The sequence below is a fragment of the Colletotrichum truncatum genome, assembly GCF_014235925.2.
Source record: "Colletotrichum truncatum strain CMES1059 chromosome Unknown Contig_0008, whole genome shotgun sequence".
In the NCBI taxonomy this organism is placed as follows: Eukaryota; Fungi; Ascomycota; class Sordariomycetes; order Glomerellales; family Glomerellaceae; genus Colletotrichum; species Colletotrichum truncatum.
In genome coordinates, this window is record NW_027222405.1 from 1,960,919 (window position 1) to 1,986,514 (window position 25,596).

The 25,596-nt window shown below is 51.1% G+C and overlaps 7 protein-coding genes across 7 annotated transcripts; 2 read left to right on the top strand and 5 right to left on the bottom strand.

Annotated features, from left to right (window-relative positions):
* Positions 1–374: 374 nt before the first annotated feature.
* CTRU02_212012 (DNA-directed RNA polymerases i) lies at positions 375–887 on the top strand (the record flags this gene model as incomplete). Its single annotated transcript, XM_036725159.1, has 2 exons — positions 375–721; positions 782–887. The coding sequence occupies 2 exons, from the start codon at positions 375–377 to the stop codon at positions 885–887; spliced, it is 453 nt and encodes a 150-aa protein (XP_036583324.1).
* A 209-nt stretch (positions 888–1,096) lies between these two features.
* Positions 1,097–2,156, bottom strand: CTRU02_212013 (thiamine pyrophosphokinase-related protein; the record flags this gene model as incomplete). Its single annotated transcript, XM_036725158.1, has 2 exons — positions 1,097–2,060; positions 2,113–2,156. The coding sequence occupies 2 exons, from the start codon at positions 2,154–2,156 to the stop codon at positions 1,097–1,099; spliced, it is 1,008 nt and encodes a 335-aa protein (XP_036583323.1).
* An 865-nt stretch (positions 2,157–3,021) lies between these two features.
* CTRU02_212014 (uncharacterized protein) lies at positions 3,022–3,651 on the top strand (the record flags this gene model as incomplete). The annotated part of the gene is made up of 1 exon (XM_036725157.1): positions 3,022–3,651. The coding sequence occupies one exon, from the start codon at positions 3,022–3,024 to the stop codon at positions 3,649–3,651; it is 630 nt and encodes a 209-aa protein (XP_036583322.1).
* Positions 3,652–4,123: 472 nt separating this feature from the next.
* On the bottom strand, positions 4,124–6,272 carry CTRU02_212015 (Golgi apyrase (GDA1/CD39 family protein); the record flags this gene model as incomplete). Its single annotated transcript, XM_036725156.1, has 2 exons — positions 4,124–6,177; positions 6,260–6,272. The coding sequence occupies 2 exons, from the start codon at positions 6,270–6,272 to the stop codon at positions 4,124–4,126; spliced, it is 2,067 nt and encodes a 688-aa protein (XP_036583321.1).
* Positions 6,273–10,053: 3,781 nt separating this feature from the next.
* CTRU02_212016 (E3 ubiquitin-protein ligase CCNB1IP1) lies at positions 10,054–10,769 on the bottom strand (the record flags this gene model as incomplete). Its single annotated transcript, XM_036725155.1, has 3 exons — positions 10,054–10,145; positions 10,203–10,324; positions 10,693–10,769. The coding sequence occupies 3 exons, from the start codon at positions 10,767–10,769 to the stop codon at positions 10,054–10,056; spliced, it is 291 nt and encodes a 96-aa protein (XP_036583320.1).
* A 2,732-nt stretch (positions 10,770–13,501) lies between these two features.
* CTRU02_212017 (Lactose regulatory protein LAC9-like protein 1) lies at positions 13,502–15,904 on the bottom strand (the record flags this gene model as incomplete). The annotated part of the gene is made up of 3 exons (XM_070205763.1): positions 13,502–14,407; positions 14,478–15,654; positions 15,711–15,904. The coding sequence occupies 3 exons, from the start codon at positions 15,902–15,904 to the stop codon at positions 13,502–13,504; spliced, it is 2,277 nt and encodes a 758-aa protein (XP_070060576.1).
* A 7,406-nt stretch (positions 15,905–23,310) lies between these two features.
* Positions 23,311–25,144, bottom strand: CTRU02_212018 (ThiF family protein; the record flags this gene model as incomplete). The annotated part of the gene is made up of 5 exons (XM_036725153.1): positions 23,311–23,660; positions 23,720–24,029; positions 24,081–24,653; positions 24,712–24,881; positions 24,952–25,144. The coding sequence occupies 5 exons, from the start codon at positions 25,142–25,144 to the stop codon at positions 23,311–23,313; spliced, it is 1,596 nt and encodes a 531-aa protein (XP_036583318.1).
* Positions 25,145–25,596: the final 452 nt, after the last annotated feature.

Genomic DNA, 25,596 nt, shown 5'->3' on the forward strand with positions numbered 1-25,596 from the left:
AGGCTGCATATAAGATATTTGGGATTTGGTATCGGGCTACTTACACGATCGAAATTTGACCTGATATTATGGAGCAGTGACTTAGCTTAGAAGGCACGTACCCACAACAGCCCTCGATAACAGCACATCTATCCATAACAAGACCATTAGTTGCATGTTATACCTAATAAGTAAATATCAATGGGATTTTTTTTTTCCCCTTGTTCTCTCCCCCAGACACCACAATTTGGCAATAGTCTTGATTAGACCTTGCGCCAACGATATTCGAGCCTCTGCGCTTCACATTCTGTGATTATAACTTTTTTATTCATGAACCAGGACTCTGAACCTCTATCACAGCAGTCTCGTGCGCTTTATTTCAAAGTTCAGCAACCATGTCGGGTGGAGGCGATGTGACCCTCTTTGAGGAGTCTTTCACCGTAACGAACTACGACCAATCTAAGTACGACCGAGTCGCCCGCATCTCTGCTACTTCAACGGACAACCAGACTCTTATGACTCTTGACATCAATATCGAACTGTTCCCTGCCTCGGTTTCTGATAGCTTGCACGTTGTCCTGGCTACCTCCCTGGCCCACGATGGAACCAAAGACGACGAGAAGGGTTGGAGAGACGTTACCAAGGGTAGTCACGACCGAGAGCCCACGCTCGCCGACATGTTCGACTACGTCTGCTACGGCAAGATCTACAAATTTGAGGATGCCGACGACGGCCAGACTATGTGAGGGATCGCCCATTAAATATATGCAAGGCACAGGCAGAAGCTTACAAAGTTCTATAGCAAGGCATACGTCTCGTTTGGCGGTCTTTTGATGTCACTTGAGGGTCCATTCAAGAAACTTACTCCACTGAGGGTCGATTATGTCTACTTGCTGGTCAAGAAATGATGAACAACGCTATCTCTCCTTACGACGGCTAGCTGCCTCCGGCCTTTTCGAACTCGAGCGAGCGCGCGCCCGCGCCCGCGCATGTGGGAGAGGAGCTCACCGAGGCTCCATCTATATTGTTGAGAGGATTCGGAGTTATGGGCGTTTGGGTAACCAAGCGGCCCGGCGTGGCCGCTCTTGACAACCGCCTTAGTCGAAGCCCAGCAAGCTTAGCCATCGATGGCCCCAAGGGAGGGGTCGCTATTGTGAGGTCCTGGGAAAGGTAGTCTTCGGTGAATTCGCCGCAGAATGTGGTCGTATTCGGGTTCATTGTGTTTGGTCAAAATCCCGTGACGGATGAAGAAATCCAGGACTACCAGGGCACAGTTGGGTTTGAATTCTCCTTGCGCCAATCCCTGCTGTACTTCTTCCACGGTACATAGGCTAAACTCGGCGACTTCGCCATCCTTGGGCTGCGGCGAAACATCTTCGGGTAGCTCGAGATCGTAAATCCACTGGACCTCGGGATAGATGAGCCCTTCTTCCCCAGCTTCTGCTTCGGTGATGTAAATGTATGTGACACCGCCTACATGCTTCGCCCGACTGCGTACAATTGAATCAGGCAAACTGGCCTCCTCGTCCGCCTCACGAATCACGCACTCAAATGGGTCCTCGCCTGTCATCAAGCCTCCTGCGACTGTGTTGTCCAACATTCCAGGAAACGTAGACTTGGTTGGGGAGCGACGCGGGACCCAAAGCTTGATGCCGTGACTAGCAGACGGGCAGCGTACAAACGCCGTCAGGTGAACGCCGTACCTCATGACGCCGAAGAGTCCGGAGGCAGCCCTTTCCATATTGAATAGCAGATCACCATGGCGGCCGTAAATGGGCCATAGTTCATCACGCCAACCTCGGAGGATGGGGAAAACGTCATTGCGTCTCCAGTAATTGGAAAGGTCGGCTGCCAGCTTGCTGCGACTTTCCGGCGTGGACGTCTGAAAGGCGGAAATAGTGCGTTTTATGGGGTCAATTTGTACCTCACCCTTCACACTAGCTGGCGCTTCAACCAGCTTTTCCACCACGCGTGGCAGCACGAATCCCAAGGGCACATCGCCCTCGTCATCTCTCCAGATCAGAGTGTACATAGGTCCATGCATCTCGGCATATCGCGCCGTATCCCATTCGTACGGGTACCTATATCGGTGGTTAACTGTGGCGATATGGGATTCTGCAGGACGATTCTTACGAGTCTACCTGATCTATGAGGTCCAAATTGCTCAGCTTTGCCATTTTGTAGAATGAGGCCTGCCTAGGAGGCAACGCGATCGGAATCAGGTGATGGGTAAAGGAGAAGCCTCTAAACATAGGACAGTCGACAGTGGTCAAGATGGATGTTCTTCTGAAAGTCAAATGCTCTCAGAGTGGCCTATATGCGGATGTCCTGCAGTGTGTCGTTTTTATGAGCGGCTGTTCATTCGCAACTTGCTTGTTGTTACCAATGATATGTGAACACGATGTATGGTTACCTTCTTAACATCACGCTCCTGGGAAAACCGGGGTAACTGGCGCCTGAAGTGAAAGGAAGTACTGACAAGGTTGTGGAAAGGCATGCATCTATCAACTATGGCACATCTGCTATAGTGATATTCAATGCGCAAAATTTTGCGGGACATGGAGTTTTCTCCAAGCATCTCAGGGCTTCCTGCTGCCCCTCACCCCACATTGCAGGATGATGACTATTACCCTATCCGTACCATAGGGCAGCTTAGCTTCCTGTGTCATTTACGCCTACTTAACCTTACGCCTCATCATCAATCTCGCAATATCACATTTCTTTAAACGAAGAGAAAAGCTTCTGAATTCTGTCTCAAATCTCTTTTTTATGTAACTGTAATCACTAATCGCGTTCAATACAGGCTATTCTTCTGCCTCCCTGGAAACACAAGCGAATGATATAGCCGCCAAGCCGCATTTCTTCGGATTGATTGTTGGTTCAACAGAAGTGGATTGTAAATTGTCGTTTTACTGGCACCTTCCGACAATTTGCGGGCTCTGCGGACATCATATCGGAAACAACCAATCCAATCTTGCTACTGGGTTTCCAAAGACGTAGCACTTCGATCACATCTTGTTCTCTCACAGAAACTGAACTGCCATGTCCAACCCTCTTTTTGGCATTGTCCCGGCTGGTCAGCCCCTTTTGACGGAGCCGACTTCGGCTCTGTCTGAGACTTCGTTCCTCTACTCGATTTCTTCTGCTCGCCCATTTTCTCACATCACCGTTATGCTTCTACCTGGAACCGTCCTTCCATCGGATACTGCAGCTGCGATATACTTCGCCACGGCTGCTGATGTATCCGCAGCCACTGCATCAGGTCAGACACCTAACTTCAAGTTTCTCGGCGGAATTGGAGCCGGCAAGGAAAGCGCTACATTCAAAATAAGTGCTGGCAGCGCGGGAAGCGGGACATCGGCCGCCCAGAATCCCGGCAATGTCATGATTGGGATATCGGTTGAATCGGCTGAGTCCGTAGCTTCACGCATCCAGGAACTATCTGCGAATCGGCCATCCGACTTGGGTGCTCCCTCAACATCCCAGCCATCTCCCCTGCTCCTGGCCCAGAATATCATCAAAAACGCATTCAACTTTCTTGCGAGCTTCAGTGGCACTGCTGGGCCTGGTGGTGTCGAGGTAGTCCCACTCAAAGCATTTGAAGAGTGGTGGAAGAAGTTTGAGAGTCGAGTAAGGTCTGACCCGAGCTTTCTCGAGAAACCACAAGATTGAGGAGACTGCTACTCGACTACTGCAGCCAAATCGCTAGTTTCTTTGCTCAATACCCTTGAAGCAAATGCTATTTCATTCGAACGTGTAACATGTAGATATGCGTATAGTTATGCTTCATCTTGCTTGAATTCTGACAAGAGCGCTTTGCAAATGCAAGTCGAATTTGACGGTGTGTAACCTCTTACCGAGGAAAACCAAACACTGTGAATCATTGTTGTCGTACCTCTCGACGAAAAAGTATGTCTAGTACACGGCCTATGGCACGCCTTTGCGACAAAATGCCCAAAAGACGTGTCGAACCCAGAAAAAACTAAAGAGTAAATACCTGGCAACATCACCGTTCCACAGAAACGCCTTCTCATGAATAGAAGAAATAAACACCGAAACCCCTCCTAATGCCATCATCCCATAGCTAGACATGCATAATTGTATACACCGAGGACATTGTGCAGCAACGCGGGATACCCGAGTTTTAATCCTCATCCAAGGGCTTCATCAGGGGGCTTTTCATCCTCGTTGGGCTACCAGCACGGCTTCGGCGGCCTGCGTTCACCAGACTTGGCACTAGCCTCTCTCGGCTCTCAGTTCTTACCGCCAAGCCACCACGATCAAGGGAAAGAGTTGGGCGTCCATCATCAAACCGCTCGATGTTGAGCTTTGGAGTAGCCAGACCCGAGGAACGACCAGCTCTTGAACCCTCGCTACTATCGGACTGCTCGTTTTCATCTGAGTCCACATCACCCAACTCGAACTGGTCGGCATCACCCTCTTCTAGAACACGCTCGTAGGTCGCCGAAGACCGTCCAAAGAGTTTATTGGTGATGGAAAAGCCACGTCCAAACTTCCGGGGGCTGCCAGGTCGTCTGTTTCCACGTAGGGCAGAGGCTATTCTGCCAAACCATCTTGTGCGACGATCGCGTTTGCGCAAGATAAAGCCCAATACGAGAAGAATCAAAATAAAGAGTAAGACACCAGAGCCAGATTTTGACTTGGCTTTGTCAAGCAGTTCGTCCGCAGCGTCATCCCAGTCGTCATCATCGTCGCCTTCAACAAGAACTGGGGAATATCGGGACCCCGCAGGCTCGAAATCTGTAGCGTCGGCAACATTGCTACCGAAGCCGACTGGCAATGCAGTTCCCTGAGGTGGAATTTGGCCAGCGGCATATAGCACCATTTTCCCAAGTGTCCAACTGACTTCGATGCCATCAATTTCATTAACAGGCTGGAAAGGGTCCACAAACCCCTTCTCCTTCACGTCTTCCATAGTACCTTTCGAAACGTTTAGGCCAGGGTTCGGCGTGTGTTCAAGACCCGGTCTAGGGATACCGATACCCTCGTACAGAACGTTAATCAGCCAAGACGCCTTAAAGCAAGCTTCTTGTGCACTTCTGGCCTTTTGTGCGGATGACTTCTTTCTCGCCTCTATACTGGCTTCAATATCTGTCCAGTCGCGAGTGCAAAAATCCACAACGTTTTTTTGGTAGGTTGCCAAGTCATACGCTGTCTTATGGCCCTTGCCGAAAACGCCATGAGTCGTATGCCAGAATTCGGAAACGCCAACGAAGTGATTCACGTCAAAATCAATGCTTGGCACGTGTTGGCCATTGAGGAGACAGGGCTCGTCTTCACAGGGTGTGTCCTTCCCAAGGAGAGGCTCAGTCTGTCGGAGGCATTCGTCAAAGCGACCAGTCCCGACAAGGGACAATTGTTGATTAGACGGTTTGTTGATAATTGGGTCGCCGCTAAGAGTCGTCCGCAGACCCGATGGCAAGCATGGATCCGGGAGTTCAAGGCTGTCAGGCCTGCCATATTGTTCCTTGAGGCTATCGACATATCGTTCTCGGGCCTGGTTTGCACCGTAGCCAAGCCAAGTAGCCGTGAAAACGCGATGTTCGATGGTGGATCCGTCAATGGTCCGCAGGCGGACAAGCTTTAGGTCGTTCGCATGCTTCTCTGCCTCAGTGCTGTTGGGAGCAAAGGCAATTTGTGCGGAAGCGCCTCCCATATCCAAAAAGCCATATGTATGGTGGCCATTGCCATGTTTATGTTTATCGGGATGGTCAAAACCGCCAAGCAAGTAGTTTGTGGCGAGCCAGCCATACAATCCTTCCGTCTCGCCCGAAATTACCTGAATATTCGTGTTGCAGTCGGGCAAAGAAAACCTTGTGTTCTTCTGCAAATAGGAGCACATATTTCGAAGGAGAACTTTCTGTTGGTGATCAGGGAGAAGACGCATGCCAGCAGTGGCCATAAGGTATACGGGTGTGTCAGCGACCTTTTTCTCGGGAATTTCTTTGAGAGCGATGTCAACAAGAGATTGCAGGTGTTCGCGGCCTATTTCATCAGGCTTCTCCGCGAATGAAGATACACCAGGACGTATCTTTTCGCTGGTCTGTAATTTGATTTTAGGCAGGCTGTGGAGCTCATCGGCGGAGGCATTTTTGATAGCCTTGGTATGGTCCTTCCATTTGTATACGTATAGACGTGTCCCCGAGGAACCTGCGTCGAAGATGATGCCGTATCGCCCTATTGAGGTTAATCTTAGGTTAGCAAGCTGGATGTCACATAATAGTCTAGGCAAGGCAGATGGAATATCTCCAGTACTTACATTTTTTCCCCATGAGGAGCAGCGGGCGCAGTCAGGCTGCGTCGTAGTGGTAGATGTATAATATGGGCTGGTTGTGTTTGCACAAGACGAGCTCGAGGACGAAACGTCTATATGGATTCAAAGTTGATATGACAACACGGCGTGATAGGGAATCGAGAGATGTTGGCTGTCGGCCAGGTCGTTGGTGGGCTGGCTGGGTGAGGTTGGTTGGTTGGTTGAGTAGACAGTATTCGTAGTCGGCACAAGCGCGTGTGGAAGGTGCTGGTTCGGAAAAGAAGAAATAAACCTAGGAATGGGATTACAAGATCAGATCGGATAAACGATGAAGCTGTTGATTGAACGCGGGTGATGTCAATGGATGAGTTGAATAGGGTTGAAGCGAGCGTCGGTCATCCTGAAGGTTGTCAAAGATAGGAGCGAGGGTAGGCAATTGATTGTTGGATTGATTTACCTGTGTCACTGTCAGGGGGAGAACTAAGGCCTAGCACGGGGAGTCTGGAGACTTGGGCCAGACTGGACTGCGTGGACTTGGCTAAAAGTGGGCTTTCTTGAAAGGAGGGATGGAGACGTAGACGGGAAAGGGAAAAAAATTGTGGGCTCGTGTTGGATTGCTGGGTGACGGACTTCTGCGAGTGCCAGGCCAAGCCTCAAGTTGGAACCGTCTAGCGCGTGCTGTGTGCAGCGCAACACTGGGCTGAACTTCAAACGGGGATACGTAACCGTCCGATGTCTATCATGATTGGTGGTGCTTAGTAGTGGACATATCACCCGCAACGTACAGTATATTTTCATCCTCCCCTTCTCTCCCCTTTACGGCCTTCATTTTCTCGTATTTGTTGCTGTCTCGTTTGTTCCCTACATCACATGGTGTTACTTCTTATCTCGCAGTTCCTAGTACTGCATATCCGAAGCGTCTGGTTGGTTCCCATCCCTCCCTTGTTACGCAGCTTCGGCAGTCCCAATGGTGTTTTAGGGGGGTTTCTTTACTTCGTTCTTTCTTTTTTCTTTTTTCCCTCCTCCCTTTGCGCCCCCTAAAGAAGATGAGCACGCCTCGGAGGGAGAGAGGATTAGGCCTTTTTTGGACTATAGTACGCCCTGTCTTCCTCTAGTCCCTTTTTTTTTCACTCTTTTTTTTTTTTGCCTTTTCCCCTACACCCAACCCTTACTCAACCCTTACTCGCTCCTGCCCTTATACGACCTGTGCACCGTACAAAATCATCAGATGCCACTGGGTAGTGGAGACTACTGATCGCCAATTCACTTAAAGAACACAGTCGGCTTGGTTAAACCCTGACTTGGCGTGTCAGATTGGCCAGCTGGGTGGCGCGCTGCCATAGTATTCCCCGCCCTGTCGTCGTTTGCGATAACATACTGTAGCTGCATGCCTTGCGCCTCTATGGACACATCCTGGGGATAACCACGTAGCCAACCTGAACATGGCGAAAAGTGTCCCGCCTATGTCGCCATTATAGCCTCTCAGGAGGCGTCCACACTGTGTATAAGGTATCCACTATACATTAAATCGAGACTGGCCTGGTGATTGCACGACGACCGATCAGTCCATTCGTCCCTCACTGGGATGTATTAGTTCTCTCCCTCTCAGCGCCTTCTCCTCTGAATCGTACACTCAGGGCGATAAGGACATCGAAGCAAGAGTTGATATAGTTTGGTGGCCTTTTTTTTTTTTTTTGCTTCTGGCATCGCGCATCAGCGGTAGATCCCATTCCCGTACTCCTGGAAAGAAATTTAGGCTTCAAGGCGGTCGTCGCCAACCAAGTCTATCTCTGCTCTCAAGTGAAAGATGAATAAGCTGTAGCCTATTTGATCAATGCTTTTGAAGCCCTTGTTTTTTTTTTTTTTTTTTAGTTCTATCGTGTTGCTGTCTGCTACATCTCAAATTATCCTTCGAGACCAAGGTCGGGAGCAGTTTCACTTGATAGTGTTTAATTGCTTGCCCTTGCAGTTATCCCGTCCTGATCCACCTTTAATCGCCATCCCTTCCTTTCGCGCCCCCGTTTGCCGTCTTCTCCAGATTTCCATCTCCATCCCCTATTATATTTCATCCCAACTCTCTTCTCCCCTTCGTCATCGGTACTTTGCTACATGTCTCCCGCTCGCATTGACATTTGGAACCACTGAGCGCCAATGTCCGATCCCACGTCGTCTGTGTTCAGCATATCCAGGGGTTGGTTCGCCCGTGTAGTGAACCAAGCATATACCGCGTGCTGCCCGCTGAACGTGTCTCGTCTCACGCTGGCGGCTGGTGGCTCTCCCTTTACGGATGGGATGAGAATCAAGTGCCTCCCATTACCGGCCCAGCTCCTCTGGTATTGCCACCCCCAGCTTCCCACTCCAAAATCCAGCAAGTGGCTAGCTTTCCAAAGGCCGAGTAGGGCCGTCCGATCTGTTTTGACAGATGTTGGCGGTGACACTGCCGCTTCGGGGTAAATTTCCTTGTGACACCACCGCACACCTAGATTATTCGCTATCAGGTTCCCCATCGTGACGATGCTCGTGGCTCCGCTCCATCTCCTTGTAATGCTCAGTGGTCTGCAACCTCTACCTGGCGCTGGGGTTTTGACAACCCAGGATGGCCGCAATCAATCTCATAACATTAGATCGGGTTACCCACTCGGTTATGGTCAACACTTCCATCAATCTGTCTTCCTGACTTCCTGACAAGGCAGCCGTCAGTGCATGTTGGATATCCTGGTCCTCGGTAAATCTATCGCTTGTATACTGTATGTCTTGGCTTTCTCTCTAGTACTATGTAGGTTACCGGTGCGCGTACGGGGCGTCAAAATTATTCTCAAAACTTTGCCTCTCGTCACACTGACAGTTCTTTAGAGGACCTATGGATTGCAGGACGTTCCATATATCCAGTATTTCTCCACTCAATCTCTCGCAATCCTAGAGCTATTGTACGGATCACCAAACCTTCGAATGACTACGGCTATGAAAACGCATAGTTAAGAACTTCCCAACCAAACCTGCTACTTTATGTGGCACTATTTCTCGGTCTTTTTTTGTCCACCCACCCAACTATTAAAATATCAGCAAAGGATATAGCCCATGTGCCTGTCTACCAGACTTTTACCTCAAGCATGCGGTAGTGGTCCAAATGTTGAGGGAACAAGGACGGGACGTCGAGCAACTGCTATCAACCGTCAGCAAAAGCTGACACAACAAGAGAAACGCCATAGACGTACCTCGAGTCTGTGGCTTGACACCTCCTGCCGCGCCAGGTTATGGCCAACCTGACTGCCTTTGATACCTGAGAAAAGTCCCACGCTCAACCCACTACTATGGATTGAGTATCGTTTTTGGCAGGATGGATGGTTATTCTGTAGGCCTGTGAATTCAGATTCCGATGATGTTTCGGCTGTCGGGTCCACCAATAACCCATCCTCACTAGGACCAAAGAATTCATGTGCATGGGGTGTGATACGAGGGGTTTGTAGGGTTCTGGCTGCTCCTAACATCAGCATACACTTCTTTCAAGGCCAAAGACATTGATCAACCCTACCTAGCCCTGTTCGGTCCTCCTTAGCCCTAGCAGCACAATTTACTCCTGGGGCCGCCTTTTCATGTGTTCTAATCGGGCCAGAGCGGCGGTGGATGTCCAAATAGGCATGATGTGCCTGATACTTGTAGTAGTCATGCCTGCCGTTTAGCTGCGCGAGTTGAGTTCCAGGCAAGCATGAGTCAACACGAAGGCTAGATTTCATTGCATCAGGCATGCCTGCCCCCATTTGACCAAGGTCCACGTCATGCTTAACTCTACTGTATAGCTCCTAAACTTGCATGAGCTTGCACGACTTGCCTTTGTATGACTGTTCCAAATGTTCATAATTCTGGCGTAGGTTCTTGTAGTCGAGGGACCGAGCTGGTTTGGTATAAGCGAATAACGAAATATCGGAGCGGCATTGGCCGTAAAACTTACCTTGAAGTTCTTCTCGCAAGCTTTCTATTTCTATGTTTGCATTCTTAACTAATGCCTGGAGCTTCTGGTCCAGAGCCTTGAGCCTGGGTGTCAGAATCTTGACGGATTGACGCTGGCAGGCACTGTGCAAGGTCAGTGACGTGAACACTGCGAATTTCCTATGATCATGTTCATCTTACTCTTTCTAGCCTGCCTGGTATGCCCAAAAACTTAACGCTTTTCCTGTACACTCCATGATGACACCAGGGCTCAAGCCATTCATGATACTTGTTTTGTAGTTCTCGCTGAGTTTGAGGTTGTTCACAACTGCGTCATCCGGGTTTGGGAGCTCGCCTTTACAGGCTGGGCATACCCTCTAACACTGAAGGACCTGACCTGTAAGGCCACTTATCCCGGCGCACTCAACACAGAAGATGCGACTGTCGAACGGAGACGATTAACTATCGTATTACAATCCTTCAATCACACCGAGTCTGGGAATATCGCTTACCTGCAAGTGGTGACCAGGGCTTGGTTCTCGATCTCCCTCCGACACGCCTGTACGTTGCACCTGAGCGTGTGATCCATCGGAATTCTTGTTTGGTCTCGACTTGACACTTTGGACTTTGACGACCTTCACGCTTCCATGAAAGCGCAGCGGCTGTCTCCAGTATCATGAGGCAGAGACCGAATTGATGCGAGGGTTGAGATGAAACCGGCGACGGCGATGGGATGAGGTTGATTTTACTCGATGGCCGGTTTTCGATGCCGGGCAATTGGGCTACACAGATGAGGTAGAGAGATGAATTATTCGGCTATACGCAGGAGCTGAAGGACAAAAAAGGGCAAAACTAGGTTCGCCGGTACGTCTGGCTCCAGACGGATTCAAATGGTATTGGGAAGAAAGCAGCAAGAGGGCTATGAAGTGCAGATATCCGTCCGCAGTGTTACCAATGACTTGCAGGTGCCTGCCTGCCTGTCTGTATCAGCTGTAGAAGGGCAAGTACAACCCAGCGCGTCTGCTCTTGCGGCATGTGAAGGCAAGACACTCACTGGCGATGCTACGCTCGTCATGCAACCCATCATTTATGACTCGGTATTCACCAGTGTCTGGTCCACCTGGTATGTATACGGGAGCTACATTTACCTCAGAGGATATTGCCCGTGTATCGGTATGAACTTGAATTGAAGTAGATACAGGAACACTGCCGTGGGACCGAGATACCGACGGACCCCGCGAATTCCGACTTTTGGGGGTTCACGCTACCCACCTCGGCCCGGGGCCGGGGGAAGAGGTTCATAAATTCTCTGGGCAGCTCTAGCAGGGCTCGATGACCTGGTTTTCGCGGCGCAGCAGAACAAGCCTTTCTTTTAATATGTTACGTCGACCGCCAACCTCGTTACTTTAACAAGTTGCGCGTTCATATAACCCAATTAAGCCTTTGATGTTGAACTGCTCTCTTCCAAAGGTCATTCGAGAATGATGACGCAAAAATAGGGCTCATCAATTTGCCAAAATAATAGTAATTATAATAATAATCGATAATTCAGCTGAGGATGTAAGTCCACTCCTTGATACATTCCAATGTGCATCGAGTGGTGCCGGTATCTTACCTGTGCTATCCTGCCCTACTGACAGAGGCAATATTCCCAAGACAGCCATGAAACCCAGTTGCTGTGAGGTCTGATGATGTAATGGAAGGGTTGGATCTGCATTCTCACCCTCACGGGGCGATTTTCCACAACAGCACGCATATATTCGGGGTTGGGTTCATTAATGCCAGCCCAGAGAAGCGCAGAAGACGAAGAAACTTTGAGTCTCGTCGAAGCAGGGGGCAAGTATGGCTCCCTCGTCTTGCTTGCATGTGCATGAGGTGAAAATAGGAGATGGGGCCTGGAGGCATACCAGGCATGGATCATGGGACGAGTTGATGTGGGGTAATGACAGGGGTGTCAGAAATCGCAGCGGCCCGACAATCCAAACAACCATGCTCGACACCATCCACCACTCATTTATCCGCCCAATCGCAACAACATCTTTCGGATATCTGCACGTCTATCCTGAAGTGGGTTGCAGTTCCCGCAGTCACTGGACTTTACTCTGACGAAAAGGCATCTCCTCTTAACCGGCTACTTCAGAGCCACTATTGTTTATCTTGGCTCAGATCATGGTGTTTACCCAGGAACATGAATCTTGGCTGTACTTGATTGTGCCGGGTCCAGCTAAAGTACGCCCCCCTCTCCTTCCCTACACTAACTCGGGGACGTCTGTCCACCTTTATCCTAACCTAGCGGTCCCGCATACTATTCAAGTCCTCTCTAATCCCCGCCGAGGCCCTCCTGGACTTCCTCCCATCGTGCTGATATGCTTAAAGGCTGAATGCTCGGATCGTTATTGGTTGTCCAGCTGTCTGTGGTGCACAACTCTGGGTGTGGCATCGTCAACATGCAACCAATTCACATGCTTCCACGACCCCATAACCCATTTAGCGACACTTTGACTCAACAAACTACTACAACATAAGCAGCCGCAGCACTTCTGTCGGCAAGCTTGCCTTCATGCCGGCGCAACCTTTGCACAAGGATCATATCTTGAATGCGCAAGTGTTCAAGCAAGATGTCATAGGGCTAAATGATTTTACAGGAGTAGGGGTAAGGCGTTAAAGTACCAGGGTCTGCTGTCTCTTTTTGAACCTCGCCCTGCGCCATAGGCCATAGATTATTCCCGCTTATCCTCACAGGCTGCTTATGCATCAGATCTTCTCTTGTGTTCGTCCTCTGTTCCCTCCACCCCTTTCCCTGTGGTAGGCAAGTGTTTGAGTTTGTTCACTTGGCCGAGCTCATCACCGACGGTTCGATTCCCAATCTAATCAATTATTGGCAAAACCTCTTCATGTATAGCAAGACTAAAGGTGGGCCTTGACGGCATTGGCCCATAATCTCGCTCAGGGGCTTAGATTCGTTGCGATCTTTTTGCTAATTGTGTCTATTTCATTGCCACGTATGTGTACTTCATCGTCGTCATCTCGGGTATTTCCCATCGTTTCTGTCGTCGTCATGTCCCGTTCTCCATGCCTGACGGACTCCATTTTTCTCCTCCCATACAAACCGATCAACCATTTCCTGTACCAGATAAACGACGACCATAGTCTGCTCCCGGAGCTGATCGTCCAAGTTATGTACAACTCTCCAACCGGTCCCAAAGTTCTGCCAAATATACTGCCAACATCGTTGGCATCGAAACTTGAATCAAACTATATACTTGAAAGGAAAATATGTACTGTTGAAAAGAAGAGTAGAGCACCACACATCCCACACCCCTAATGGGCGAAGAAGGCGCCTTCCATTGCTGCAGCCTGGCTGCCCATCAAGTTGTAGTCCATGCCCATCATCTGGTCGTTGACGTTGTATGGGGAAAAGTCTACCCCTTGGTCTGGACTCTGACCCCAGTACATACCGTCCAGATCCCAGAGGCCCTGCTGGTCAAAGATGCCCATCATGCCCATCCCCTCGGGCTCTAGGCCAATGGGCGACATGTGTAGTTCCGCCTCAGCCATTAGCAGGCCTTGATCCCCCCCCATTCCCTGCAGGGGACTTTCTGATCGTATGGCAGGTTGTCGAGAGGCTTCGTACATTCGCCACACTACTTCACGGCTTCGGCGGGCGGCCAATGACCAGTCTTCCATGGCTTCTAGCAGATCTAGGATCGTCTCGATCTGCTGGTGCCACTCGGGAACGCGTGGACTGTTCCATTGCCAGAAGACGCTGACCAGAGGAATCATAGCTGCCTGGTAGAGAAACCAGACGGCGTTCCACCCGGACATTTGGTTCCGAGTCCATTCCCGCGCAATGTCATCAATGGTCTGCTTGGCAAGCTCACGGCATGTTTCGATGGCAGTGACGTCTTGCTCTGCGACCTGAGACAAGGCACCACTGCTGGCTATGCTGAGCAAAACCGGTCGATGAAGAAGCATGCGGAGATTCTGGTAACGCCACTTCATAATACACCTCGCGATGTACAGCGGCTCAGCGCAGGGGTCGGTTGTCCTCAAGAGCCAAGGAAGACTGCTGTACCAGTTGACTAGCTGGCCGTCCAGGTTACAGCGGTCTTCTGCCCTTAGAAGGGGCGAAATCGCAAGCATGTCCTGTATCTGGGTGGCGATCTTGCAGAACTTGATGTTTTCGATCAGTGGCAAGATGCCGGCGTGCTGGGCAGAGTCACGAGCCTATATTGGCAAGGTCGATTAGCTTTCCTGACAAACTTGGCAATAGTCACACCACTTAAACACGACTCACCTGATTGATGCCAAACTCGGGGGGCCTGATGTTGATCGCAGGTCCCCATCGCCCGAATGAAGGTCGACCCATCGTTGTTGTGGCCCACGTGTCAAGGCAGAAGAGGCTCCACCAAGTACGGCGCCTGGTCTCAGCGGCGGCAATGTCGCTGGACCCTTGGGCCAAGCTCTCACGGTGGAGACCAAGAGCGCTGGCCATTCTGATGGCGGCACCGAGGACAGCATTGGCCATGTTTGGCCTATTGACATAGTGAAGATAGTAGCCGCCAACCAGGGCCAGGGCCTGAACAGTCTCGATGTGGCTGTTCCCAAAAGCATCGATGGGCAGATGTTCCATGGCCCTATTGTAATAGTTGATGTGGTTGTAATCATCAGACTTCATAGCCACAATACTCCCCATGGCAAAGACCATGTTGAGAAGAGCAAGCCAAGGCGCGTCAAATCGCTGGCCCTCAAGATAGTCGGCTCGGAAAGCAGCCTCATCTAACATCGGAACGAAAACATGGATGCGCTTGAAGTATGCGTCAATGAGTGTCTGACCCTTCCAAGACCATGGGATGCGTTGTGTGTCTTTAGGTGCGGTGCCCTTTGATCTCATAGTAGGGAAGCTGTGGGTGACTTCAACGCTGTGAAGGGGTGTTGTCAGTGAGTTCCGGAGTGCGGGCTGGACCTTGAGTAGGCACATCAAAGCAGCCTTGATGGACGAGGCGCCCAGGTAGGACGATTGCCGATCCACCGATAACGAAAGTGCATTAACATCGTCGGCTTCGATCGGAATGGGGTCGCGACCACGGCGCTCTTCATCCCATTCGGTATCACGGCCAGGCATCAGTTCAAGTCCAGGAAGACCCTGCTCGGAACCAGAGCAAACCGGAGAATCCAGATCTTGCGAAAGTGGAGACGCATTCAGAGGCGGAGAAGGGAGCGCAGTAGGCGTGTCGTGAACAGGTTGTTCGAGAAGGCTCAGCAAGTCATGACGGGATAGTGGGAGTAAAGACTGAACATCCTGGTTTGGGAAAAGTCGTTTCAGAATCGAACGACATTCCTCAAGAGATTGGGATAATGCCTCGAGCGTCTTTCTCGAAGGGATGACACGCTGCCGGTGCTTGTCATAGAAGCATCGCTTGGGAGCGCGGCTCGACAGGCATTGGCCGCAAGGCTGCTGGCCGTCGCAGCGGCTTTAAAAGCGTCAGATGGTGTCAAACCAATTCATCCGAGACAGTGCAGGACTCACATCTTTCGTCTCTTGCATTCAGCGCATGCATGAGGGGTAGTGATTCTCTTAGAACCAGTCGAGCCAGAGGGTTTCCCGCTGTCTTGGGAGTCGCTCGTCGGCTTTCGAGGCGTGACGCCTTGGACTGTGAGACAGAGTAAGAAGAACCATTGATTGCAACGCCCGAAGATTGAACACTTACAAGTATGGAACATTCCGCCTTGGGTGGGGACTGGGATTGATGGGGCCATGTTCACCGCCAGCTATAAAACCGTCTCTAGCCCGGGGTGGATCGAACACAAGGAAGCTGGAAATGCGGCGCAAAGGGCCAGCAGCAACAAAGACAGCTCTGAGCAATTGGAGTATGTTGATGAAGGCGTTGAGGGCATGTCTTCTCTTGCCGAGTGAGGATACCAACCGATGTTGGGGTAAGTTGGTGCGGATGTAGACCTTATATATATCTACCAGAGAGGCTAGTCAGGAAAAATCGAAATACGCACGAGGCATCCGGCAGCTATTCAGAGGAGCGCCGGCGCGGCAATACTGGATGTGGAGAAAGTTACAAGGGGGTATATGTGAGATGGTATAACAAACGAAGAGCGATGGAACATCAATGCCGTGTCGGTTGGCCGAGATTGGGCAAGCAAATAAAGCCTTGCAAGGTCAGGTAGTGTAGACTGCTCACTCGCAGAACCTTTTGGGGTCGGCCGGGCAAGGGGGGGGTGAAGTCGGTGACGGAGACTAGGACGGGGACACGGCCAGGCTAGGCCAGGCCAGGCGAAGCGATTTACTACGACGCGCTACGTATGTAGAGGGGTGACCCACTTTTTGTGAGTGCGCGATAGACGCTACGGCATAGCAGTGCACATGGAGTGAGATGGATTGATTGGGATGCACATCTGGGGAGGCAAGCGGGAACCGAAGAAAGGGTCGCGGCCTCGGTCGAGGTGGCGGCCCTGGAGGAGTTGGCAGCCGTGATCGTGATGCCAGGAACGGCAATATGGCCAGGTACATAGTTAACGGGAACCCCAAAAGTGGGAGAGCGGGTGATCCAGGTACGTGCCATGTATGCAGGGCGGTGGTGAAAGCCTGGGGTTTCTGAGAAACGCCCCCTCCTCCGCCTCCCCCCCTTCCCCCCCTCCTGTGTGCGCGTGTGTGCGGGTGTGGGTGGCTATCCGTCTTGTCAGTCCGGCCCGGTTGCACAAAGAGGATGTGGCAGTCAAAATTGAAGTGTGAAGCAGAGCGGGAATTCTCGTGGGCACGGCGCCTCGGCGGTGAGCGGTGGTGTCTTGCCTAGGGGCGTCAAAATCAGGAACGGCGCCAAGCAGCTTCCCTGACTGCAGTCAACCTGCAGAGGTGTTGTGTATCGTAGGATCAGGAACTTGGGGTTGGCGTGGTGAGGTTGGAGTGATGGGATGCGGAGAAACCGGACGAGACAGACACTACTTAATTTCGTAGCGAGTAGAGAGACTCGTGATTGGACCAGGCAAATCTGGAGAAGTTGGAGGGGGAACGAATGTTGTGCGACCATGGAACAAGCACATGTTTGTGAGGAACTGAAGTTGCCTTAGACCGAAAGAAGTAACAGCCAACCATCATGGTAAGAACACAAGCAATTGTGATATGATGGAGACGGGACGGCACCGGGGTAGGGGAGGGGGTGTCTGCAGATCAATAGACACATGGGGAGAGGGGAAATTGAGCGCTGTGGGCGGGGCGGGGAGTAGAAGAAAAGGATGTGGTCTGTCCTCAACCCTGGGTTAGAGAGGGGAAACCAGTGATGGGGGGACATTGGGTCAAGGTGGAGTATCAGCCCGGGATAACTGGCCTAGTAAGACGACAACTGCCACGGAAAGAATGGAATGTGTCCCGACCCTGCCCCGATGTAAATGAAATTAACCCTTGGGAACGTCACCTTCTACGACAGGCGGGACAGCCCATTCTCATTGTCACGGTACCCACTGCCGCTGCTGCCGCTACCCACTAACACTTCAAACTGACTATGGGCCGAGCACGAAGGCACACTGGACTGAGTAGTAGGTGCCTGGATTCCAAGTTTGCACCATTAGATGAGATACATCCGAACCGGTCTGAGCATGTTCGAAGTTGAAGTCTTCAATGACAGCCGTCAACCACTGACTGGTGGGGAAATCATAATTGGGCGGGGCCGGACCCCCTGGAGAGTGGAAAGCTAATTAAGGTATAGCTCCACATTTCCACTAACAAGTTCCATCTTTGACTGGTACGAAGTAAGGTACTATGTATTCCCGTGCTGCGAGCATTGACATCTACAGAGTGACATAACCTTTTTTCCCTTTTATTTTTTTCTTTTTTCCGGTAACCCTCCTTCTCTACATATCATACATAATCTACCGCTGAGGAGACATGATGCGCGATACGCGAACCCCTCTTATATATGCCGCTCCTTCCCTTTTCTTTCTAGTCTACCTTGCAATTTCAACTTGAGTAATACCTACAATCGTGCACACATGGCCACACATGTTCCCAGAATAAATTGATGTGGTGGCGGGACTCCAACTTCACCACCTTTTTTTTTTTTTTAATTTTTTTTTTTAAGTCTTTTCCCCATTCTCTCTCTTTTCGCTGGAACTCACTCTCCCCATTCCTAGAACAAATTTCTGTAATACACCCCCTCTTCTCCAAGTGGCTGCCACGCGCACTTTTAATCCCTGTTCTCGGATCGGCTTTCCCTTCTCTCCTTCTCGTAAGAATCAGCAGGGCCGCACCGCCGATCCAGGGTGCACCCCAGAGCTCCCCTTGCTTCTCCAAGACGCCCCGCAACCTTGTTGAAGAAAATGGCCTCCAAGTCGTGAAGGAGGGAAGTGAAGGATGGCCATCTGACCTGGGACTGCAAAAACTCGACAAAGTATCATCGTATTTTACCATGCAGGGCCTACAGTCTGCCATGCCCATCACATCCTATCGCTCTGTATGTTACCTCCTCACATCCCCCCTCATGCTTCGATGGAGCTTCTTGAAGCTGTCCAGTCTGAAGCAGCCAGTGCAGACGGTACGCGTACCCAGCCAGCCCCTCGAGACCCTGTGTTCTCTATTGCATCTCGCTGACGGAGAAACCGGCCCTGCTGCTACCAGTCACAGTGGGTGTCATCGAATCACTTGACGAGACTAGTAAGTCTCGGTATCTGAACCCGAGGGGCTAATTCTACCATATCACATATTTTGTTATATCAAACCCCAGCATGGCACAACTTGCGACCGATCACCTGTCGCATCTAGACTGCGTTACTCTCAACATGGTATCGTGGTAGTCCTCGCCATCAACAATCTGTTCATCTCATCAGCCTCGCAGTGCGCCGAATTGCCCACATGTTTCTCCTCCAACTTGACTGTTTTGTTCAGAGTCTTCGTTTTATCATGTTCGGGCTGGTTTGTGTAGCCTGAACACAAAACTGGGCGAGGCAAATGAGAAAAAGCACCAATACCAATGAAGCGGCTCATCTATACGTACTTATTCATGTCACACCAACCTTACTACCTTCTTAGTCACCTCGAACGATTCTGCCGCCCCTCCCATATGACTCCATATTCACTCACACCCCAGCTCTTCTCCCCACACATCAAGTGGAAGTTTGGTTCCTCCAACCATCTTGCCTTATTTTCTTCTTTGCTACTCTCTCCTTCTTTTCTTGCCCCGTGTTAGCGTCATGGGCTTCGTTATTGGCCTCGGTTATAGGATGTGGCGGGAGATACTCGAGAAGTCAATGTTGCACGCAAGGCACGCCAGGTACCCTGGCCCAGGCCATTCATCTCTCCCTCTCGCTCCTCACTTGTGCGTTGGTCAACAACCCTTGCACCGCGGTTTTCTTGGGCAGGACGGGAAATCTGTGCCTGACCTGGCGCATACCTCCCCCCCAGCGAGCTGTAGCCGTACACATCCATACCCATACCCATGTAGACACGCCTACCCCAGCTTTTGCTCTGCCGCCCGCTATCCGCTAACTGGAGGGAGTTGCCTGAAGTAAATAATTTTGTTCATTACCCGGCTCTCACGCCAATGCATCTTGTCTTGTAAGCGGTTTAGTTCAGTAGACAGACAGAGAAAGCCACCCTACACTGCAAGCCGATCGAGCTAGCTTCCTTGCTGGACACACCTCATGTAGCCTTGCTCACGCATCGTCTACGGCTCTCACTCCTGCGCTTACAGGTCATGTGTTTCCCCTTGCCCGGCTTCTCTGGAATTGGGTTGGGCTGTGTTGAAAACTTGGGCTGTCGCTTGTGTTGCGCACATAGTATGTGTGCACCTGCTTGCCCGTACCTCACTTTATGCAAAGCATCTGCACATGCTGGCGCTTGCCACCCCACATCTTCGCCCTTTTTCGGTCGAGTCGGGAAAGAAACGGAGAGGTTTCCTTACCATCGACAACGATTTTGACAGACCTGATCCGGCCAGCCGATAACGTTCTCCACATACGTGCACGCACTGCTCCGTCATGGGTCTGTGAGCGGGTACGTGTCCCCTTCCTTACCTTGTTCTGTTTAACCACTCTCGTTTCTATCGCCTACTTATGCTTGCCTTCTACGTTCGCAAGTGCTGTATAACGCCTCATGCCCGCTTGGGGCGCAGATACCGGCTGCTGTTGTGTTGCTTGACGTAATACGCGGTAGTTATTTTGTGGTCCCTGCTACACCTCGATCTGCCTTTGGGCTCATTGCGTGTTCTTGCGTGGTTTGCCGTATGTATCTTCCCAACTAATTGGAGCTCTGCCTTGGACGACCCTCAAGACTAATTGAGGGGGAGCCGTGTCAACCAGAAGCAGGGGATACCTTCGTCTATGCCGTTCACACCATCAGACTCCTCCCGTACTTCGGCCACGGAACCGTACAAGGTTTGGACCCCCCAGTTAAGCATGAAATATGGTTCCCCAGATTAAGGATTGTTCAATAGCGCAGGCCATCAGACCCGACGAACCGTCCAGGTCTCTCCGTCAATCATTTCACCTCTTGTCTAACCGCTTCCTCCCTCTTGTGGGGACAGTAAAGTCACGGGTTGTCGAGGAGGGTGTGTGCATGTTCATGTTATATTATGTATGGCATGTTCGCAAGGGCACCTTGGCTTCCCTAACCCCGTGGAGCCATGCTGTTCATCGGTTCTTATCGGATGCCGACGAGAACACCTTTATGTTGCGAATGCAAGGTTCAGTTGATCCGGCCAACGTCCGGAGTATTCCCTCCCACACTCGGATCTTGGCAATTCACTGGCACACAGGTCGTGTTGTCGATGAAAGCCTTCTTTGTAGAAGTGTCCAGCCGGTAAAATCAAACCGCAGTTGACTTGTCACACATGACAACAGGTTTGGTAAGCATATTTAGACATATTCATGTATATCCAGCTTTCAGACGATGGGTGCTTGGCCAAGATAGACGCACCACCTCGAACATCTCGGCCGCGGCCCCACCCTACGCTATCCATGGACACGTGCCTATGCGGCATATCTTTCTCGAACGCAATGATGTCTACGCCCGACCATGATAGAGCACTGTGCATGTAAGCCCATAATCTACTTTCTTTCAGACGCCGGCGGCGCACTCTCTACGCTGTACTCTTTCCTCTGCAAGTTAAGGGTTACGAGTCGCCCAAGTTCACATCTCGAGTTGCGTGTAGGTTCAGATGTCGTTTCCCGCTGCGTGCATTCTCCCAGTAACTCCCACCCCCTCGAGCGAATGTAGATGTCCTCTTGCATGGATTCCGTTCTCGTGAGAAACGCGCTTCTCCTCCACTCGGATGAACGCACCCCACTTGATTCGTCGCACATTCATTGCCGCTTCGTGCTGTTCGAAGCAGAAGAATGAGAGCCGCAACCCAAGCGTCACGTCGTTGCCTTATTGCTGAAGAGGACCTCTTAGCCGCCAATACCTGAAAGGCCTTTAGTCGTTGGATAAGAACTGTGGCACACAACCGCTCCACCCATTGCCTCACCGCTTGGACGTCCTTTGGGAGAGGAACTCACTTCTGCTATCGGAAGGCTTCGGCTTCGAAATAGACACAGGCTTGGCTGCGGATCTAGGCAAACAAAACATCCACCTCTCGCTGTCCAACTCACCTACACCAACCCTTCTTTTGTTCTGGTCACCCGAGGATCTGCCCTTCTTCCGCCGCCCGCCAGGGTGTCGGGATAATACATTTTCAGATAGATTTGGGATGGTCAGCGCAACTTGTGGAGGATCGCAAAATTGAGGCGTCTGCTGACTTCGGACGGATATTCAACCCGTCCTCCTTGCCCTTCTTGTCCCCCCTCGCACACACGCATGCAAGCGCACATCTGTCGTCAGCCTCAAGCGTACCGCTGACGATTGTTAACTAAACGGCCCACCGTGGCTAGTCTGTGTCTGTCATTGTTCTTTATCAGACATCATCCTTCGGAAGGCCAGCCGAAACCCACGTCTCGCATTGTCACTTCCCTCCCAACCCCCTTCCCCCCAAGCTATCTCCGCTGGTATCAATGGACCGGCTAGAGTAATCGTTTGCCACCGCTCCCGGTGGCTCGCAAAGATGCGACTGACTTGCATTGCTAGAGTTGAGATCTAGATTATTGGCCAAGCCATTGTGGCCAGTCCTATGATCCACACCTCGCCATCTTGATCTTTTCTCAGCGGCTTTCTGGCCCAAGCAGCGCCTCGCCCGGATAGGGTCACCCGACTAAGCTAAGACTTGTGTGAGTGCGGCCCGTCTCGCTGCCGCTTTCTAGGCATAGTGATTAGGTCTCGAAACCCTGAAAACTGACATTGTAAGGACAAAGCTTGTAATTGACTGGAGACCACATCGCTTATGTTAGTTTTTGTTCCTTTCTTATCCATCGTTTCTCACCAATCCTTTTACCTTGGTATCCGGGGCTCTCGCGGGGGGAAAAAAGCGTCTTGCTCCATGGACTTAGTTTCTACATTAGTCTGGACCAGAAGGCGGATAGTCATCTGTGAGCTGATGGCACAACAGGTGAAGGCAAAATTCTCTGTTTACGGGGTACATTTCCGCGCCAAAGCCAGGCGTACCACATATATTTGTCTCGTGCATGTTGAGACTAATTGACAGGGTAGATCTTGGGTAATCAACACTTGCCTCCAGCCCCGTCCCATACTGATTGGCCCACCGGCGTCGCCTCTTTTGTACCGTTGAACTTCGCAACTCCACAGCGTCCCATCCGAGACCTCACTGCAAGGGACTGCGGTCCGACGTGATCTTCACCCATACGCCGGAGCCTCGCCAGGGTCTGGCTATGCGGGGTTGAAGGGTCACATCCACCGGCTTTGCAAAACAGTTGGCTACGCGCTAGCGATGCAACACTCCCAGACTCACGCCAGACCCGGGAACCCAAACGTTTCTCAACCGCTAGGTGCTGACGTTGTCCAATGCGCAAACAATATACCCATCCGGGATGTACAAGTTTAATACCGAGAATTGTTTGGGCATGGTGCGCGCGTAGTCGTTTTGCCCCCACCCCCCTTCGGCAGAACTCACGACTGCTCCATGCAAACCTACGCTGTCTGAAAAGAATTAGCAACTTTTCAACACGCCTCGAGACGGGATCACAAGCAGGCGATGAACAGGGGTTCTGACGGCGCTAGGATGGAAAACCTTCCCGGCTTATAAGCGAAGGACCTGACATCGGCTCCCAATGCCGTCGAATATGCACGTGTTCTCGATGGGTACGTATTGATTCGTGATTATCTTGATCGTCTCCTGAGCCACCATGCCACCCGCTACGGTGGAAATGTTGTGGAGCTCTCCGCCGCCAGCCCGGGATACTTCTTGGGCGGCCTGGACGATTCTCTCATTCTCACTGACGCCCGGAAGAAGCTTCTGAATGGATGATATAATATCATCCGGGGTCGCCGTTGCCGTGTAAGATGTGGCATGGAGGGCGAGATATATTGGCAGGAGCGAGAGTGGCATCGCACCATCCTTAGCCAGCTCGTCATTGGCGAATTCCTGTTCTTTTTACACGCAAGTCAATTAACCGACGGGGGAGGGAAAATACTTGCGGAATACTTACCAGCTACGCTTCGTAGTTGATCAACATCGCCATTTGCAGGGATCACCAGCTTGATAAAGGCTGCATTCTTGCAGAACATGTCTACTTCAGCCGGCTCGACGCTCCCGCCACCGGGCTTTTGACGCACAAAGTCAAGCACTTCGGCGGAATCTTGACGGGCCTTGGCCTTGTAAATGTTTTGGAGCTTGATGTAGATGTTAGACTGTGACTTCATATCCGGCAGCCCGCCCGGTACTGGTAAGCACTGATGCTTTTCGTAAAAGTCTCGCACTGCGGCTGCGATGATCCAGAAACTCGAATTGGCCTCGGACTACGGCTGCGTTAGTACTAGATTTAGTCCATGTGTTCACCATGTACGTACCTCGTCGGTGTGCTTGTAATCAAAGACCTGCTTGACGGCAGCCGGGAGTGCCGGTGGTGAAATGGTTTTCAGGACGGCGGCAACAGCTTCCTCAAAATTTTCCTCGCCACCCTCGGGATTGTTAGTTCTGGTGGCGTCGGCCACCATCTTACGGAAAGCCACCTTCTCTGAGTATGTGCTGGGCGGAGCACCGTTATGTGAATTCCTCCACACTTTAAGGTAATGCAAAAGAATAACGACGTACGGCAAATGTCCGTGTTCGTGGTTGTCGAGATTGTCAATGTCGTTGGTCATTTCATCAGCGAAGGCTTCCAACTCTTCCCAAGGTGCCAAGAGCCTGAGATCTACTGTCGCAGTTACATCTGGGTGAGTGTCAACAATTGGATAGACTCCTGGGAGCCGAATACTGAAGTAAGAATAGAAGCCGATCGAGTGAATAGCGACTAGAGGGGTCTTGTGTTCTCGACTGTAGGACTCAAGAGCTTTGAGATGTTCAGGCTTTATGGGCAGGGTATACAAGATAATCGTAAAGAGGTCCTTGTTTGCCAAGACATGTTGAAGGTCCAAAGTCTCCTGGTCTTGTTTTAGTACTTGGGTTGTTCCATGAAGGAGAACAGGGCGAGGATCTCACAGAGTTTCGGGGGTGCCAATCGCCGTGAACTTCCGGATTGAGTTCAAGGAGCAGTTCGGTGCAGCTTTCAGCACGGGATTTGCCCAGTGATGTCTCGTCAAGGAAGAAGTTAACACCGAGGTCTGCCTCAGTAACGACGGCGTCATCGGCAATGGTGAACTTGCCGATACCTGGGCATGGTTATTGAGTTGTCTCGTGAAGCTCAGAAGAGGGATCGTGCCGTAATTTTGAGAGCCTTACCTGGAAGAACGAGATTTTTGAGAGTCTCAACGCCGACTGTTCCCGAACCTGAGTTTAGAAGAAGAACATTGGCAGACTCCAAGGCGGCCTGGCCACTGGCAGCCCACAGCCTTAGCTGACGATCGTATTTTTTCTCCTTCTCTGAGGGAACGGAGAGCGATGGAGGAGCTTGAGCGGCGATGATATTGGCCATATCGAAAGCGGATGTCGTGTGGAAATGACTCTCTGAAGAGCTCGGTTGGAGGGGCTAGAAGAAAGTGATAAAGAGGGAGATCCCGGCCTATCGCGGTAGTGCGAAAGACCGATGCTTGACTGAACGTTATCAAGTGATGCAGGTGCACTGGTGGGGGCAATGAATTCCAAACAGATTGGGAAAGGCCCACGTCCGCAAGTGATGGTATCGCGCCCTCAGTTTGGATGGTTGTCTGTATTGTATGTGGTGTGAGCTGGTGTGCACCCAATGGCAACACTGTATGAGGTAATCAGGACCTTTGACATTCTTGCCTGCCCCATGCTTGGCATGCTGATGCCATTACCCCAGTCAAGTTAACATAGTAGAAAGGCCGCCTGGTCTGTGCATACTTCCTGAAGTAGGCGGCGAACAGGATGTCTCCGCTGATAATCGCCCATTTATTGCGATTAGAA